A 17,784-nucleotide genomic window follows, 5' to 3' on the forward strand; every position below is an offset into this window, starting at 1 on the left:
TTCTAACCAATGCCTCCTTTGAAGAGGCAAGGGAAAAACCAATAAAAACAAAGTGTGTAATACTTCACTGAATATTCTTTAATCCTTTTTTTCAAAGCAGAGATATTTCCGATGTTTCTGTGTTAATTTAAAAAAAAATATTGAAAATAACCTGAAAAGGGGACATAGGTTATTCTCACTCTTTAAAAAGAGCACACACACATACACAAACCCAAAGAACTTGGGTAATAATAATCCCTGATTTTAAAAAGGTTTTTTTAAAAAGGTTTTTTCAAATAATCCAGTTTTCAAGATGAAGTTTTTTTCCTTTACTATTTTGATCATCTGGAATTACAGTGAATTATATGATGCTCTTATTGGAAGTTTTATAGCATTAAGGGCATTGCAGGCTTTCATATGAACTTGTTTGGTTTTTAATCTGTAAATAAAACTTGGTTTTATTTTCTAATATTTAGCTTATGCACATTTTCATTGGACTAGCATTAGAAGCAAAGAGTATCTTTCCATCTTGCTCACATTTTAAGTTTGGGACCATAGCATTTGAAAAAAAAATTTTTTTTTAACATTTATTCATTTTTGAAAGTGTGTGAGTAGGGGAGGGGCAGAGAGGGAGACACAGAATCTGAAGCAGGTTCCAGGCTCTGAGCTGTCAGCACAGAGCCTGATGCAGGGCTCGAACTCACAAACTGCGAGATCATAACCTGAGCAGAAGTTGGATGCTCAACCAAATGAGCCACCCAGGTGCCCCCTTGGGACCACAGCATTTTTAGCATTATTCCTTCATAAATCCAAGACTATGCAAAAAGGGTTTAAGCACATTAGGGACTGAGTCTTATAATTTTGCTTTCCCAGTACTCGGAATGTTTCATTGGGAGGTCAGTTACACCACCGTCTCTGCATCACCAGGCATTCAAAATATTTTTGAAAAACTTCTCACAAGGCCCCTGTATTTTTGTTCTCAGAACATCTCCCCACAAACTCATCTGCACCTGTGGTTTGTTGACCTGGAAAAATGTTATCCAGTATGCAACAGTATCAGGGTTATTAGTACCATTATTTGTTAAAAGTCCTCTGAAGGCAATTTATGTGATTTACATATTTTTAATATTCTTTTACTTTGGGCATTCTCCAGTTATATGGAAAGATCAAAACTAGGCAGTTTCCATTTTATAGATTGGCACCTTTTATATGGCCATGGGGACTGCTTGGTGGCTGTAGATTATTATAATATGAACTCATTTAGACTGAAATCATAAACTTAAAAAAACTGTCCATATTTCAAGTGTTTTATTCTGAGTAGTAGGTACAAAAAATAATGACAGATGTGTCTTATTTCGTATAGTTCAGCACTCTGTGCAGGTTCTCAGTCTCTGATGTGATCCACTTTTAAAGATTTAATAGATCCTTGAATTCACTTTACAGTATAGACTTCCTTTTGCTCTCATTGGAAATGGAGCCAAAGGTGGGAAGGTGCCTTGTCAGACCTCATTGAGGAACTCCAGATTGAGATATGCTGGGATGTGGATGGAGTCCATGGTCAGAGAGGATGGGTTAAATGGAAACAACACTGGAAACATGTGCTTGAAGTCTAACAGCAGTTGCTGAGGGTCATTCCGCTCTTGTAGTTGTGCCTGTGGGGAAGAATGAGACCACGTAAAATACTTAAAACACCTAAAGATAGCCAGTTTAGGTGAACTCACCAAAGTGAATTAGCGTGTATCATGGAAATATTTAACACAATTAGGTTGGGCTGTGGGAAAACGTGGCCTCCCTGTCCCTGGGGTTATTTGGCAGGAGAGGAGCCCTGTTGTAGGCTTGTTGGAGAGATGGCTTTAAGCTCTCCCCTAATGCTAGAATAGAAAAACTACATTTCAGGTGCAAATCATGTGGACAGGTACTGTAGTGAAGTGGTTAAGACCGTGGGCTCTGGAAACAGACAGCCTGAGCTCTGATCTGGTACCACCCTGGGCAAATTTCTGAACATGTCTACACCTTAGTTTTCTCATCTGTAAACTGGAATGGGGAGAGTGACAGCATATAAAATGGCAGAGTGGGAAGCACTGGGGCTCAGTCCCTCCATTGAAGCAACCATTGAGCTGGAGAAAGCAATTGCTATCAACTCTCTTGGAACTCTGGAAACTGACTGGACACTTACAACGAGCAGGAGTATGCCTGATGAAGGGGGAGGCTGCTTATGTTCACTAAGAGAGCAGTATGTATGAACCAGCCACTGTTCCCCAGTCTCCAGCCCCTTGCAGCTGTTGGGGGAGAAGCCCACACTCCTGGAGAAGCTGGCCAGTGTGGCAGGGCAGGCAGTGGAAGCTTGTCCTCCAAAAATTTGGGGTTGTGCACTTGTTGGTCTGGCATTCCCTGATGGACTGGCACAAATGCCTGCCTTGATTTTGGCTTCTTTTGGGAGACGGTGGCTTCCCCCAGTGGCATCAATTGGAAGATTTAAGCCTCTTTCCGTTCCCCCTCTATCTGCAGCCAGACATTTTAGGAAAAGTATAATGACTGAAAGGATACTTTTCAGTTTACTAAAGGGGTTCAACAGCAGACTTGGGCAGGCAGAAGAAATGATCAGTGAACTTGCAGATAAGGCAACTGAAACTATCCAGTTGGAGGAACACATAGAAAAAAGAATAAAAGCGAACAGAACCTGAGGGACCCGTGGGACACCATAAAGCATACAACGTATATGTCACAGTAGTCCAGAAAAAGAGAAAGGGGAAGAAAATATATGAAGAAATAATGGTCAAAAATGTCCCAAATCTGATGAAAGACACCCCTCTCTCCCCCCTCCAAGAAACTCAACAAACTCCAAGATAAAAAAAAAAAAAAAAAAAAAAAAAAAAAGACCCAAGTGGGATCAAAAAGATTCACACTGAGACACATTAGAGTCAAATTATCAAAGCCCAACAACAAGGAGGGAATCTTGAAAGCAGCAAGAGAGAAAGGACTCCTGCATACAATAAGGTGTCCTCAAGGAAGATTATGAATGGATTTCTCATCAGAAACCATGGAGGTCAGAAGGGAGTCCTGAAAGAAACTGTTAACCAAAAACTCTACATCCAAAACCATCCCTCAACAATGAAGGGGAAATGGAGTCCTTTCCAGATAAACAAAAGCAGAAGAAACAAAAGAAAGTCCTACAGGCTGAAATAAAAGGGCAGTGGACAGTAACTCAAAGCTACAGAAGAAATAAAGAACATAGGTAAATGTAAAAGCTAGCAGCGGACTTTTGGTTTGTAATTCCTTTTTCCTATCCAGTTTATACAGGTACAGAAAACAATGATAAATTTCTGTCAATGGGAACATATGTGGAACACACGTGGCCTGTGACAATAACAAAATAACGACAGAAGGACAGAGATGGGTAGCAGTGGAACTCGCGTACTCCTGAAACTGAGTTGGTATTATTTAAATTAGGTTGTTGTGGGGCGCCTGGGTGGCTCAGTCGGTTGGGTGTCTGACTTCAGCCCAGGTAATGATCTCGCGGTGAGTTCGAGCCCCGTGTCAGGCTCTGGGCTGATGGCTCAGAGCCTGGAGCCTGCTTCCGATTCTGTGTCTCCCTCTCTCTCTGCCCCTCCCCTGTTCATGCTCTGTCTCTGTCTCAAAAATAAATAAACTTAAATTAGGTTGTTGAGAGTTTCAGATGTTAACTGTGATCAACAAGGTGACTACTAATAACTAAAAAAAATATATACAGAAAATGAAAGCAGGGAATCAAAATGGTATACTACGAAAACCACACACACACACACACACACACACACACAGGCAGTCATGAGGAACATACAATCTAGGCAGGCACACAGAATACCAGTAGCTGCATGTCAGATGTGATTACTGATAGACCACACATCGTGTTTAGTACACAGGATGGTGTCTGGCACTAGGTGAGTCCCGTGTTTGCTCTGATCTTTACATGTTCCTTTGTACCTTCTGCCTGTGCACATCCCATCAACCTCTGAACCGTGAACCCAGGTGCAACTGTACTTTTATAAACGCTGCTGAGACTGGTTCACTGAGTGCTTCCAAGAGGAAAATCAACACAGCCTGAATCTGTGAAAACACAGGTCGTCTCCTACGAGCTTCAACTGTGAAAGCTTTCCTCCTCATTAGGAAGCCACACCCATTGCCTCAGGTAGTGACAACATTTTGACATGTTGTAACTTTCTACAGGTTTCATTATTTCCCCGTTTTGGAGAAGGCTGAGGATGCTGATCTGCTAAACTCCCCCGCATTCATTAGCACATCACATCTGACTAACGCTCCTAGCACCTCCGGTTTTCTAAAGCCTTCAAGCAGGGCTGAGGTCAGTAATAACGCAGTAGTGTTTGAAAAGTGTTGGGAAACAGGTTTCTAGAACAAAATCAGTGTGGGCATAGGATTGAGAGGGGATTCTATGGTGGCTGTGGAGCGCATAAAGGTGTACCTACATGGACAATGAATGGAAAATGCTTTCAATTTCCAGCTGTCGATTTAATTTTTTTTAATGTTTATTCATTTTTGAGAGGTGGGGGGAGGGAGGGAAGGGCAGAGAGAGAGGGGGAGACAAAATCCGAAGCAGGCTCCAGGCTCCGAGTTGTCAGTGCAGAGCCCGACACGGGGCTCGAACCCATAACTGTGAGATCATGACCTGAGCCGAAGTTGGACGCTTACCTGACTGAGCCACCCAGACACCCCCAAAACCGAAAATTTTGGATAGTATTGCCAGCTACTGAAATTGGTAACTGAAGAAGACTCAGAACCTGACTTGGATCTTCAGAGGCCATCTGCTCAACCTCTGCTGCCTTTTGTCTGTGCCCTCAGTTCAAAGCCAAAGTCTGACATGGCAGTATTCTTTGACCTTTAGCCTGGCTGCTCTCCTAAACAGTGCCTCTGTCAACAAGCAGTTCCAGCTCTCCCTCTGATGTGTGTGTCTTAGATATTTAAAGCCAAATAAGACTTCCTAAACTCATACTTTGGTTCGTGTAAATTGTCATTGCCCCATAAAAATCAGCGCTGAGTCAGACAGCCCAGTAGCTTCTCTTCTGTCATCAAACTCTTCCTCTAATTTCAGTAGCTGACTACAGCTGTGTCCTAACTGGATCTTTCCACATCAGTGTCCCTGCCTCTTGAAATAGCCGTGTAGGTCAAACCTCTGCCTGCTTTTCCCTGTGGTCTGCCTGTCACTACATTTTCTCTCCTGCCCTTGGAAGAACAACCTTCTATCTGACTTGGCTTCCTGCCCTTGACCTGCAGGCGTCTGTTCTCTACTTATACACAATGCTGGAGTTTGTTTATTTGCCATTGCTGACTTTCTCTATCCCTGGATCTCTACAATGAAATGCTGTAAGGTGCTCTGAATAGAACCCCAAGTACACATCAAACGGAATAGCTTCTTATACCCCATGTCTTCTCAAGGTTCTTCAGTGTCTTTGATAAACCCCGATTTTAATCCCCCTTTCCTGACTCCTCTGATCATTTGCCTCCATTTCTTTTTATCTGTGTTTCATATGTTGGTGTCACTTCACTAGCTAAAGAGGTTTAGAGGCGTGAGAAAGTATTGTATCTCCTCAAGATGTTCCCCATTTATAACAACAGGAGAAACTATCACTGTTTTTGAGTCATCTGGATGTGATTCATTATGCAGATGCTATCAGCCACAGTCACACATAAAAATTAGGCATTCAGCTCAAATCCTCTATGGCTCAGCTTTAGGAAGCTCATCGTTAAGTAAAAAAAAAAAAAAATCCCATAATCTCAAGACAGATTTAAATAATCATTTCCCTAATATATTTTCTCTCAAGCGTATTCCCAAGGGCAAATATTATAAGTCTTAGAGACAAGACTAAAGAGCTCAAATTGTTTTCTTAAAAAATATTTCTTAGTTCGGTTCATGGGTGGGGCAGATATTCTGCTTACTTTGTTAATTCTATTTGGTGCTATAGTTCAGTGAAGTGATAGTGGCAAATAATACTTAGACTAGGTCTAAAATCTGAGCAGAGATGATAAAAGTTCAGTCTTGTGTGTGTGTGTATATCGTATATATAAAGTTATTTATAGGTGATATGGTTAGTGTTTACCTAAAGGGAAAGCCTAAGAATGTAAGGTTCTTTGGCATAGAATATAACCAAAAATTTATTAATAAAGAGAAGCAAGGCTAAAACCTAAACTTTGATTTCCTTTATAGGTTTAGACCAAGATTTTATAAAATTGATGAAGATTTTTAAAACTCACCTGGATTGTTCGTATAAAGGCCACGGTTACCCGTTCTTCAAATTCATTCAGGGGAGTATAAAGGTTTAAAATTTTGACAATCTGTTGGAATTAAAACAAAAGCTTAGCACAGAGCTAGAGGAACAGAAGATGAATTTTTAATTTCAGAGAATATAGGACATCGGCACAAGAGCACAATCCCCTTTAGACAAGACCCACAACTCGTAGCTGGAGCGACACCTGGGAATCTTACACTTAATAAGCTACAGTCCATAGGTTTTGTTTGGTAGATCTGAACCCTCTTACTGGATTCCTGCCTCCTATATCCCCACCCGCCCCTCTAGCTCCTGCTTATAAGATAAGGATTCTAGGAAAAGGTTGTCTGAAATCCTTAGTTGTTTTTTTTTTTTTTTTAAATCCGCTGAAGCTCACCTTCCAGGTGAACCCCAGATTTTTTAAAAATGTTTTTATTGTTAAAGAGAGAAAGAGAATGCACACACATGGGGCAGGGGCAGAGAGAAGGGGAGACAGAGGATCTGAAGCAAGCTCCACACTCAACAGCAGAGAGTCTGATGCTGGGCTCAAGCTCATGAACTGTGAGATCATGACCTGAGTCAAAGTCGGATGCTTAACTGAGTGAGCCACCCAGGTGCCCCTGAAATCCTCAGCGTCTTATCTAGTAGTCATTTAAACATTTCTTTTAAAGAATACTGGACATCTTACCTTATATAAGGTGTGTGTGTGTGTGTGTGTGTGTGTGTGTGTGTGTGTATACACACACACACATATATATACACATATACATATCTATGTATATACATATATACACAAATATATACACACACGTATGTATATGTGTGTGTGTGTGTGTATATATATATATATATATATATATATATATATATATTATATATGGTATCTACCTCTCACTACCCCCAAAATCACTTACAAAGGAACAGATTTTTTTCCTATTTAACAGGGGATAATCTCCTGTCTGCCTACCAATTGTCTAGTGGAAGTAGCCTGCCCAAATGCAAAGCAATGCCAGTTGAATTCTAGAAGTAAACTTCTGAAAGCAAAATATTTTTAAAAGAGGGATAAAGTTTGAAAACTCTCAGTACATTTATGCCAGAAGCATTTTTCTTAAGAGTCTGGCATTTCATCTTTTTAGCAGTTAATGGGGGAGATGAAGAAAGGTGTACTTACTTTACAATACACAGTTTGGATTTTGTTCTTTAGGTGTTGGATAGGGAGAAGAAGGTGCATGATTTAGCTCAGAAAGTCTGATTTCCTTGTGCTGATCTCGTTTTGTGAGGCCACCATGTGTGGGCAAATTTCCAAATGGGCACACCATGATGGAGGACAAGACACCATGTGTGTGGTCCGGATTTATCTTTTGATAGACTGGTAATAGCTCTGCAAAGGAGTCCTGATACAAATACGACTTGGCCGGGGTAGGGCAGGGAGGAAAGGCACATTCAAATGTCTCTAGGTTCCTAATGACTACTTAAAATCATGCTAATGGATTCTAAGTGGAAACATGACCATAATGAAAGTAGAGGTGTAAAGAAAATGATTTAATGCCAAATGCCTGATGCTGCCCATTTCTGAACAAAAGTTAAAATTTCTAGTGAGAAACATTCTAGAATAGTTTTTTAAAAATGTTTTTACCTTAAAAAATGAACCAAATTAAAAAAAATAGGGACTCCTGGATAGCTCAGTCTGTTAAGCATCTGACTCTGGATTTTGGCTCAGGTCATGGTTTCATGCTTGTGAGATTGAGACCCCTGGGAGACCCTCCACCCAGTGTGGAGCCTGCTTAAGATTCTTTCTCCCTCTCCCCCTCCCTGGCTTGTGTGTGTGTATGGGAGCACTTTCACTCTCTCAAAAAACAAACAAAAAGCCAAAAAATAACAACCAAAAAATGTTTTCACCCAAGCTTACTGTTTTGTGGGCTTACACTATCTTATCTTTCTAAGTGACCAAGAGGGACTAGAAAGTTACTGAGGGAATGGTGGCATCTTGTTTCAAAGACCAAGGTGGTCTTTACTTCATCCAGGAAATCCCATCCACTGCACAAATAACCCACTGTCCAGAACAGACTTGGAAGGGAAGGTCGAGCGCCAGAGCTGGCGGGGTAGCCACGGTCATACCTGCTGGGTGCTGAGGGAGGTGCACAGCGAGCAGATGGCCTCTGCGTCCTCAGGGGTTTTCTTCTTTAACTGTAGGAGCTGGGCTGCTTGGATCAGAGGTTCCATGGTCTGGACTGCTCCGCTCTGGTGAAGGTTTCTTCCCCGAAGCCACTCTTCAAGTTGACTTATATTGTACCTTAGATACAAGGCAAAGTGAGCTGTGTTAAGCCAGTCCTCCTAACTCACTGGGGCGAGCACACCTGTTGTGTTCATTGCGTGGCCTAGTTGCCAATAGTGTGATCATTCTCTTCACCTTCATTAGCTCACATAGGCAAAAGCCTGAAAAGCACCTGGCACTCAGTGACATTTTGCTGAATGAATAAATGAATGAACGGGTGCTTAAAATCAAGCAAAGATGAGGTCCCTGAAACATCTGTATAAGTTAATGGGAAAATGAAACATCATATAGGTTGAATTAAAATAAATGGTACTTAATATTCACAAACATATTTATGCTTCTGTGTGAGCCTTCGTGTCTCAACTCATTGATTTTTCCCTCTGACATATCCACGTTGCCTTTATAATCTTTAGAGTATACAAATGCCTTTCAAGCATTTAACTCATTTGTTTACCAGGTCACCAACTCCGTGTTGTTGAATTCCACCAACAGATGACAGGTGATGGAATTGAGTCACATACTGACCATCACCAGTTAGATTTGGATTCCACTTTCAGAGACAAAGGCCTTGTGCTCGACTCCAGCCGGTGCGTGTGGGCCCCTCCAACAGTGTGGCGAGGGCGAGGCGCCGTTCTCCTACCTGAGCTGCATGCCTGTGCTCCAAGAGCAGACGTCCTTCCGCAGGAGCAGGTTGTTGAGAGTCACAGCGTTGATCATGTAAAAGAGTTGCTTGAACACCTGCAGGATGATCTCCGGGTCCAGGCCCTGGTCACACATGACTGTGTGAAAGGAATTCATCTGGCGGATGACGGCTTCCAGGCAGTAGGAGTTGTCCCCGTCCACCATGCTGGAGGAGCGCTTGCGGTAGCCTGTTGGCTTCACACCAGATAGACCCTGAATGCTCTCATTTTCCAACATGGCAGAAACTGAAAGAAAAGCAGGATGAGAGAAGCTTGCAGGTTTCCCAAAGACGACCCATTTTCGGACCACTCAGATCATATAGTACTTTGGGCTTCGGCAATGCCACCGTCTACCGGCACACGCTATTGATGTGCTCGGAAACTGAAAGCATTTAGCAAGTGAATTTCTAATGTGTTGGCCTCTATGTGGAATAAAATTTCCACAGAGAAATCTTGGATCAAGTCTGTGGACCAAATTTTCACTTAAGCTTGTTGGTGATGGGACAAAGATAATGGGCATGTAGCAACTCAGGTCTGTACTGGCTTCTGTGAGGGGTCCAAAGTTGAGAATTGGGCAACTTGGGAGTAGTCCTGGTCCACCCACTGACTTGGCCCTAGGCCCTGAGATCGTCCTGATGTTCAAACAACTCTTTGATATGAGCCACTGACCATATAAATCTTAGGTTAGCTGGTCTGTCATACTGCACAATGTTGAACTATGTGCCAGTGCTTTATGCTCAGTCATTTCTATCTTCCAACAACTCATTTCCTGATCAGGAAATCGAAGCCTAAGGAAGTTAAATTACTTGCCCAAGGTCACAATGCTAGGAGTTGGCAGGGCCAGGATTTGAACCCACGTACGGCCAACTCCAGAACTGGTGCTATTAACCATCCCATTATTTTGAGTCGTGAAGTATTCCCAGTTCTCCCTAAGCCTGTTACCTCTAAAAGATATCCCTCTAAAAGGGATAAGGATATGGAATGAAACATATCCTAGAAGACGGATTTCTGGATGGCATGAAGGACTCTGTCCTACTTGGAATTCACCTACAACCTATTTGTGTTTTAAGGACCTGGGGGAAAGCTTTACAGCATAGGTCCAAGGAACAATTTCCTCCCTGGCCTTTATGGAACACACGGAGTGATGCGTGCACATGTCATTTTTCTCGTCACTTATAAAAGGATGGCTCTTATTTTTTCAATCTGATTTCATGTGAAGTGTCCAGCACACTGTTTTGGACAGAGCGTTCAACATTTATTGCACCAATGCTTACTACCGTGTTCTCTCGCATGTGCTTGCTTTTTGTCCCACAAATAAAGTATACATGTGGGCACGAGGCATATATTTTTTCACCATATACGCATTTATTTATACCTTTTGAATTTATATTTATCACCTATGGAAGATTTCATAGCTCCGAGCACACAGCAAACACACACCACCTCGCTGCCTTTGTCAGGAAGGTCCTGGTTTCCTGGAGGCCACGCCTAAGATATCTGCTTCCCTAAAAGCAGGCACGTCCCCCATCATTTCGGACCCCACGATGAGTGCTGGAGATCGTCTGCTGCCACCTTACCTATCATAGGCTGCAACACACCCTCGGCGATTTTAATGAGTTGCTGGTAGATTTGAATGGAAAGGTCACTCAGCACCTGGCGGTATTCAGTGAGGTCAAAGTTCTTAAGACAGTGCTCATTCTGCTTGGCAGTATTCTGAGTCATGAAGCCCTGCAGAGAGACAGAGGGGGTACTTTACAGAGGCTCAGTGGTCTGCTGGGCTCAGCAGGACTTCTGGGCCTCAGGTGACTTTCATAATACCTTGTGGGGCCTTATCAGTCTCTACTAATAGGAGATTCCACAAGAACCTGTCAAGCTTCTTGAGGCCTCAGTCATGACCCTTGAATTTGAAGGCAGAGCAAAAACTCAGCATGATAGGTAAGTCGGAGTTGCTTAAAAAGCCTAAATCATTTCGTCCACCCACTGGGGTGGTAATTTCCCTACGGCAGCAAACCCAGGTTGGTAGCAGGTTTATTTTTTTTATTTTTTATTTTTTCAATATATGAAATTTACTGTCAAATTGGTTTCCATACAACCCCCAGTGCTCATCCCAACAGGTGCCCTCCTCAATACCCATCACCCACTTTCCCCTCCCTCCCACCCCCCATCAACCCTCAGTTTGTTCTCAGTTTTTAAGAGTCTCTTATGCATTGGCTCTCTCCCATTCTAACCTTTTTTTTTTTCCTTCCCCTCCCCCATGGGTTTGTTAAGTTTCTCAGGATCCACCTAAGAGTGAAAACATATGGTATCCGTCTTTCTCTGTATGGCTTATTTCACTTAGCATAACACTCTCCAGTTCCATCCATGTTGCTACAAAGGGCCATATTTCATTCTTTCTCATTGCCACGTAGTACTCCATTGTGTATATAAGGTTGGTAGCAGGTTTAGGCAAAGAGGGATTCTTGCTGTTGGATTCTCTGTCCAATTTCCTTCCTAATATGCCAGGTTACTTTAAAATGTGGAATACGTGCCCACTAAATGAGTGCGACCCTGGGTCAGGTGGTTTTGATAATGAGAAGTTTTACACGGATTCTATTGTTGGGTGTCAGAATAAACCAAAATGATTTCACAGCTACAGCGCCAGTCCTCTTGGCTTTCTATGCTAACAAGATGAAATAATGTTAAGTTGAAAGATTTGCTAATGTTGAAAGGATTCATGTGACCAATGTCCCTTTGTATGCAGGCCAAGGTAAACCAACAGCAGCCAAATAGATTATTTTCAAAAGAGTGACCACCCTCAGCAAAGCCTCTCATACTAGGTCACATCACAAAGCAATTGTCTTTAATGTTTCTTTTTGAGAGAGCCTGAGCGGGGGAGGGGGAGAGAGAGACACAGAATCCAAAGAAGGCTCCAGGCTGAGCTGTCAGCACAGAGCCCGACGTGGGGCTCGAACTCAAACCGTGAGATCATGACCTGAGCCAAAATTGGATGCTTAACCGACTGAGCCACCCAGGTGCCCCACAAAGCAATTTTTAATAAAAAATAAAAAGCAGGTGAAACAGCTAAGATATATATTTTTCTCCCTTTTTATTTAGGCTACACAGACCTGGTTATATTGTGCTTCAAGTCTTATGCTTCTCATTGTGTTATTCTCAGTATAAGCAAAAGAGGAAGGGGAGAAAGGAAAGTCAAGGCAACCTCCAGGGGTCTGGGAGTGGTGTCGGGGATGAGTTGGGATTCTTACTGGAGAAACCAGAGTGAAGACATGATGTTACAAAGTCACTGGGCTGAACGCAGAGTAGGGCGCAGTTCTTTCGGGACCAGTGTTGGGAACAGTGAGCTCTAGATGAAGCTGGGCCCTCAAGGTTCAGAGTAGAATATGAAAATAATGTAGTCAGTTGGGCTGCAGGCCAAGGAATCAAATTTGGCTAGGAGAATAAAGCTGGGCCTTAACACCAATGTGCACATTGATTATGTTGTGCCTCTGTTCTGTGTCTGCCTTAAAATGAACAAACTAATTGGTTGGCTTGGGAGATAGTCTCATACATCAGACAACTACATGGGCTTTCTTCCAGTGTTTAGTGAACTGGGGCTCTTCCGGGGCTGCTCCAGAAATTTAAGGTCACAAGCGTTTCCCCGGAGAGTCCCAGGAGCATTCAGATGGGTCATATAAACTCATTTCTCCACCAACTCTACTTATTTGATTCAGGTGCTCTCTGGAGGCCGCCTAGAGACAGGTATCCTGTTGCCGGCTTAAGATTGCTTCCAGCCCGAAGTCCCAGACGGTTCTCCCAAGACTTTACATGCTGTCCTCTGGGTAGAACCACATATGGACAGAGCAGGTTTACCTTCCACAACACCCCTAACCCCCATTCTGGGCTGAGATCTGAGGTGCTCTGAAGCAGAACACATATTGCTGTATGCAAGGAAATGAGGATTTGACAGGAGGATCTGAGGCACTTTCACGGTTTCTAAGTGCTCCCCAGGGGATTGGGTTCAGCACTCACCTCATCCCCGCTATACTGCTTCAAACAATGAAGGAGGCGGCAGGTATTGGATAACCAGAATGATGTCATCTCGAAGTCATCATTGTGCTTCTGTGAAAAGAGAAAGACATCCCTAGTCATGCGTAGTGGCTCCCATCCGGTTAAAGGCTCACCTGGTGTCTCTTTCCAGGTTTCCACAACCATTCAGCACACCCCAAGTAGGTGTCACAGGCAGGCAACTACCAGTCACGAAGATGAGATCCACAGTCAAGAGGCTGTGCTTCCCATTCCTTCGCTACTGGAGATGTCCCATGGACCTCTCTCCTGGTTCCCTGGTCCATGGCACACAGCTGTGCATGCTCACAAAGCTAGGCTGGCTCTATGGCTGAAGAGCACAAAGCCAGGTGGCAGATGAGGCATGAGGCTAGCTGCCCTCAGCTGTACATGAACCACTGGGCATCTGGCCCTGGCACGTCCTCAACTATCAGTGATCTCACCTAAGGGATGTAAGGAACATGCCAGTGAGATACTCTGGTACCCTATTATCTAGAGGGCAGATGTCCCATGGCTTCAACTCTCTGGAAAAGGGCTATGAACCATAACTTTGACGAAAAAGGCCGTTTGACAACCCAAAGAGCTATGACAGTTTCTGTCCCAAGGCTGATGACCGCACAGAGCTCATTTTGTCAGGTAAAGTTGTCACTGTTTAAACGTCTGAAGGTAGGAGCTATGATGACAATAAAATGAGAGAGTTCAACAGAAAGTGACCGGGGGTGGGGGGGGGGGGGGGAGGAGGGCTTGGCATATTAGGGGCTGAGCCTGGTCATTAGGAAAGGTTTCCCTGAGGAAGTGACCTGTGAAGTCAGCCCATGGCTTACCCAGACTGCACAAGCCCCTACATGGCGCTTGCCTTAGAGGCTGAGGCAGGAGACCCCAATCTTGAGTCCCCAGCGTGTCTGTTTAGAGGCAGGAGTGGATAAGATGGTCTGTGGGGCCCAAGGCTGGGCAGGTGGTGCAGAGACAGAGACCAAGCGGGCAGGAAGCTAGGAGTTAAAGGCTGGTGTCGGCGTGCTCCCAGAAGGGAAAAGGGGGCAGGCGACAGCAGCTTGGCAGATCTCAGAATGGGCCCGGACTCCATGCTTTCGAGGATAGCTTGCATCCTGAAGTGGGAGAGTGTAGGAGAACGGAGGATGGTCTGTGAGAGCGAGAGCAATGCCGCCTGGGGCTTGGGCCTGTGGGGAGGAACAAATCCCTCCCAGCAAGGACTGATCTCCCTTAAAAATCTCACCGCTCACCGTAGCCTCCATGGGGTCGGCCTGCAGGCCAGCCTCTCTCTGCAGTGGCGACCACTACATTGGTGAGGAGTCCTGTGCCTTCAGGTGGAGTTGCTGAACCGCCCCAGAGCCCTGGAGGCAGCCCTGTCCCAGCCCAGGCCTCCTCACTTTGCAAGCTGATGCATGTCTGCACCCTTCACTGTGCCATCACCCTGGGCAGCAGGCACCCAGCTCCTTGGAAAGGCCTGGGAGAAGGGCTGTATGCAGGCTGTGCTCCTGAATGTCACTCCAGGGCAGGGTTAGCCCACCCTAAGGCAGAACATCCCCGCCTTGCATCTCTGGTCTTTTGGAAGCACCAGGGTGCCCTGGATTTCTGGGCATCCTGCCATTTCTGAGCCTGGGCATCCTTTTCTAGAAACTGCCTGGGCATCCTGGTTCCACCGGCAAGCTGTTTCTGGGCTTACATCATTTACCTTCAGAGCTGGAGCCTGGGGAAAACCTGTTGCTGCAGAGCCCAGACAGAGGAAGCTACGGGGAAGTGCGGGTTTCCCTCAATCCACTGCAAACCACCACCTCCGCCACGGGGCGCTCACCTTCAGGACTTTCTTAATGCCGTTGATGGTGGAGGTCAGCAAGGAGTGCACCTTGAGGTCGTCGTTGACGTAATCAGCGTGCCTGATGCACATGTAGAGAATGTAGGCAGGAAGACAGGGCACCGTGCCCGCCAGCGCCTGCGGCTTCAGGTCTGATGGTAACAAACAGCCAAGAATCAGATTTCAGCAGATGCTTGGGTTCGGAGAATCCCGGTCTGACATACAAATCTCTTCAACATTTTCCTGACGCTCCTCTAAGAATAACCTCTCGTGGGGGCATGGGAGGAGTAGGCGAGAAGTTGCCCTGGATACACAAACACCTTCTGACCCTACCAGTTTCAGAAACTAGTTAAAAACTTCTGCCTAATTGGACTATATCATTAAAACAGGCTTCTAATGCCTCGCCCATAAAAGGTGAAGGGAAAAACCCACAGGTAGCTTGCTGCCTGAGTTTCCATAGAGGCCATGGCCCTTGGCCACAGGAAGGGGCCCGGGGCCAGTGGCCGACAGGAGCCTGCTCCCCAGCCAGCAAGAGCTCAGGGTGGGGCCGCTGAGCCCACGGCCATGCTGCCTGTCACAGGCACAACGGCTCTTTCGTGAGAGGGATTCCCGGGAGAACTTGGCAAACTGCATGTTCCCAAAGACAGAGCCCATGTGCCAGAGGCTGCGAAGGCCACAGGGACCTTTAGTCCACACAGCTGTCAGTGTGGAAACTATTTAGCCGGCAGTGGCTGCCCATTCTCAGAGCCGGTAATAGCTTGAGTAGGCTGCTGACTGGCCACAGCCACGCCTGCACCTCCCGGAGGGCCACCATATGACAGGTGTCTCACCAGCCTCTCCCCTAATGGCCTGACCCACATGCAGTATACAAACAGCTTGTCCTGTCTTGGAATGTCCTATTGTGACTTGAGTCCCGTTTCCCATAGAGTTTCTTGGTCTGCCTAGCCGAATGTTAGCATCTTGGGGGCAGGGACGATGGTTCTACATTTCTCCATCCTCCACAGCAACAACTAGCCAATGCTGGGTACACCCCAGAGGAGGCCAAATCAAGGCTTGACACTCGTCTGGATGACAAGAGGGACGGAATGGCGGAGGGAAGGTGACTGTGTGTAGGCAGCTTGGCAGGAAATGGCCTTGTCTGGGGCTGCCTTAACCCCGGGTGTCAGGGAGGAGCCACCTGCCGGCCGGCACACGCAGCCTCCGTTATTCTGGTTTTACTCTAATGTCGTGAACGTTGAGTTCCATTCACCACAGATCAGAAGCTCATCCCTAGCAGCACTGGAACAAGATGCAGCCTGTTTAATGAAATTTGAGAGGACTCCTGTCAAATTGTAGGACAACGGTAGGGGAAGTTAACTTTTTTTTTAATTTTTTTTTTTAACGTTTATTTATTTTTGAGACAGAGAGAGACAGAGCATGAACGGGGGAGGGGCAGAGAGAGAGGGAGACACAGAATCGGAAGCAGGCTCCAGGCTCTGAGCCATCAGCACAGAGCCCGATGCGGGGCTCGAACTCACAGACCGCGAGATCGTGACCTGAGCTGAAGTCGGACGCTTAACCAACTGAGCCACACCGGCGCCCCGGAAGTTAACTTTTAAAAAAGGTTACTCAACTACTAAAAATACTGAAACGAACTGTGTGCTAGGCTGGAGTCACCCCATTCTTCTGCGGCCCCGGCCTGGCACCGACAGGGTGGGACCTCTGGTAAACTTACGTTTCTCTGACATAACATATGGTCTTATTTTAACTTCAAACAACCCTGCGGAAGCTGCTGCTTCTTCAAATCCCTCATGTGTGAGAAAGATTTGTGGCTATAGCACCGACTTTCACCCGTTATGTTTCACAACAGGGGGCAGGTGGGGGTCAGTTGCCTCATCCCCATTTTACAGAAAACCCAAGGCTCCAGAGAAAGGAGCTTGTGGCTCAGGGTCCAGAGGACCAGGCGACCAGAGAGTCCTTCTTTTTTTCATCCAGGACTCTCTTCTCCACGCCTCTTCCTGCCATGCTGCAGGCAGGTGCTGTATTGAAGCCGGATGGAGCAGGACTAGAAGGGAGGGAGCCGATGTGACTGGCAAACCAGGCCCGGAACCGACTGCGGGCGAGGTGAGGGGGATGGAGGGCTGAGGCTGGGAGGGAGGTGGGGGGTGCAAAGTGCGGAGTGGAGTGGGGGGAGGGGGGGGTGGGGTGAGATGTCACGGACGGTCCTGACCTGTCACCAGGTTCCGAATGAGAAGGGCCTCGTCTTCCTTGTGGTACTCCAGCATGCCCTGGAAGTCCTTCTCCTTCCGCTGCACAGTGACCTGCCTGTTGAGTTCATGGCGTCTCCTCTCACTCTGGGCCAGCGCCTGGGCAGCTGAGCAGGAAGGAGACAGGGAGCGTGAAGGGACACTTCCAGGCTGCAGGCTCAAGAGGCAGGGATGCCTTAGGTCAGCGGCGTTTGAGCCTGGGTCTGGGGACCCAGCGTTCTGAGCTCCCCCACCTCTCTCATGGTCTGTCCCTCAGCCCAGGCCACACTCCAAGTGTGACCCAAGTTGCTCAGCACCAGGCACCAGGGTCCGTGCAGGACAAGGGTGGGGAAACATCCCACTAGGTAGGCAGACCAGAGAAAACCGGGGAAGCGCGGAAGGCACAGGCTGCACACCCCAGCCTGCCAGGGAGCGGGTTTCCCCCACCCAGCTGTGAGAAACGGGGCCTGCCATCTGTCTGGGAGGATGTCATGGGCCCTGGCCAGGCCCACCC

At 46.1% G+C, this 17,784-nt stretch overlaps 1 protein-coding gene across 2 annotated transcripts in view; it reads right to left on the minus strand.

Moving 5' to 3' along the window:
• Positions 1-1,272: 1,272 nt before the first annotated feature.
• The window catches only part of MYO5B (myosin VB), a 339,094-nt gene continuing 322,582 nt past the window's right edge, over positions 1,273-17,784 (minus strand). For both annotated transcript variants that reach the window (XM_047828137.1, XM_047828138.1), the window contains 8 exons: positions 17,255-17,398; positions 15,046-15,197; positions 13,200-13,289; positions 10,772-10,922; positions 9,155-9,440; positions 8,358-8,532; positions 6,226-6,306; positions 1,273-1,631 (listed from right to left, as the gene is read on the minus strand). In XM_047828137.1, the coding sequence (XP_047684093.1) occupies positions 1,479-1,631; positions 6,226-6,306; positions 8,358-8,532; positions 9,155-9,440; positions 10,772-10,922; positions 13,200-13,289; positions 15,046-15,197; positions 17,255-17,398 (1,232 nt within the window). In that variant the 3' untranslated portion in view covers positions 1,273-1,478. The remainder of the gene's footprint in view (positions 1,632-6,225; positions 6,307-8,357; positions 8,533-9,154; positions 9,441-10,771; positions 10,923-13,199; positions 13,290-15,045; positions 15,198-17,254; positions 17,399-17,784) is intronic.

This window comes from Prionailurus viverrinus, chromosome D3 (assembly GCF_022837055.1).
Source record: "Prionailurus viverrinus isolate Anna chromosome D3, UM_Priviv_1.0, whole genome shotgun sequence".
NCBI lineage: Eukaryota > Metazoa > Chordata > Mammalia > Carnivora > Felidae > Prionailurus > Prionailurus viverrinus.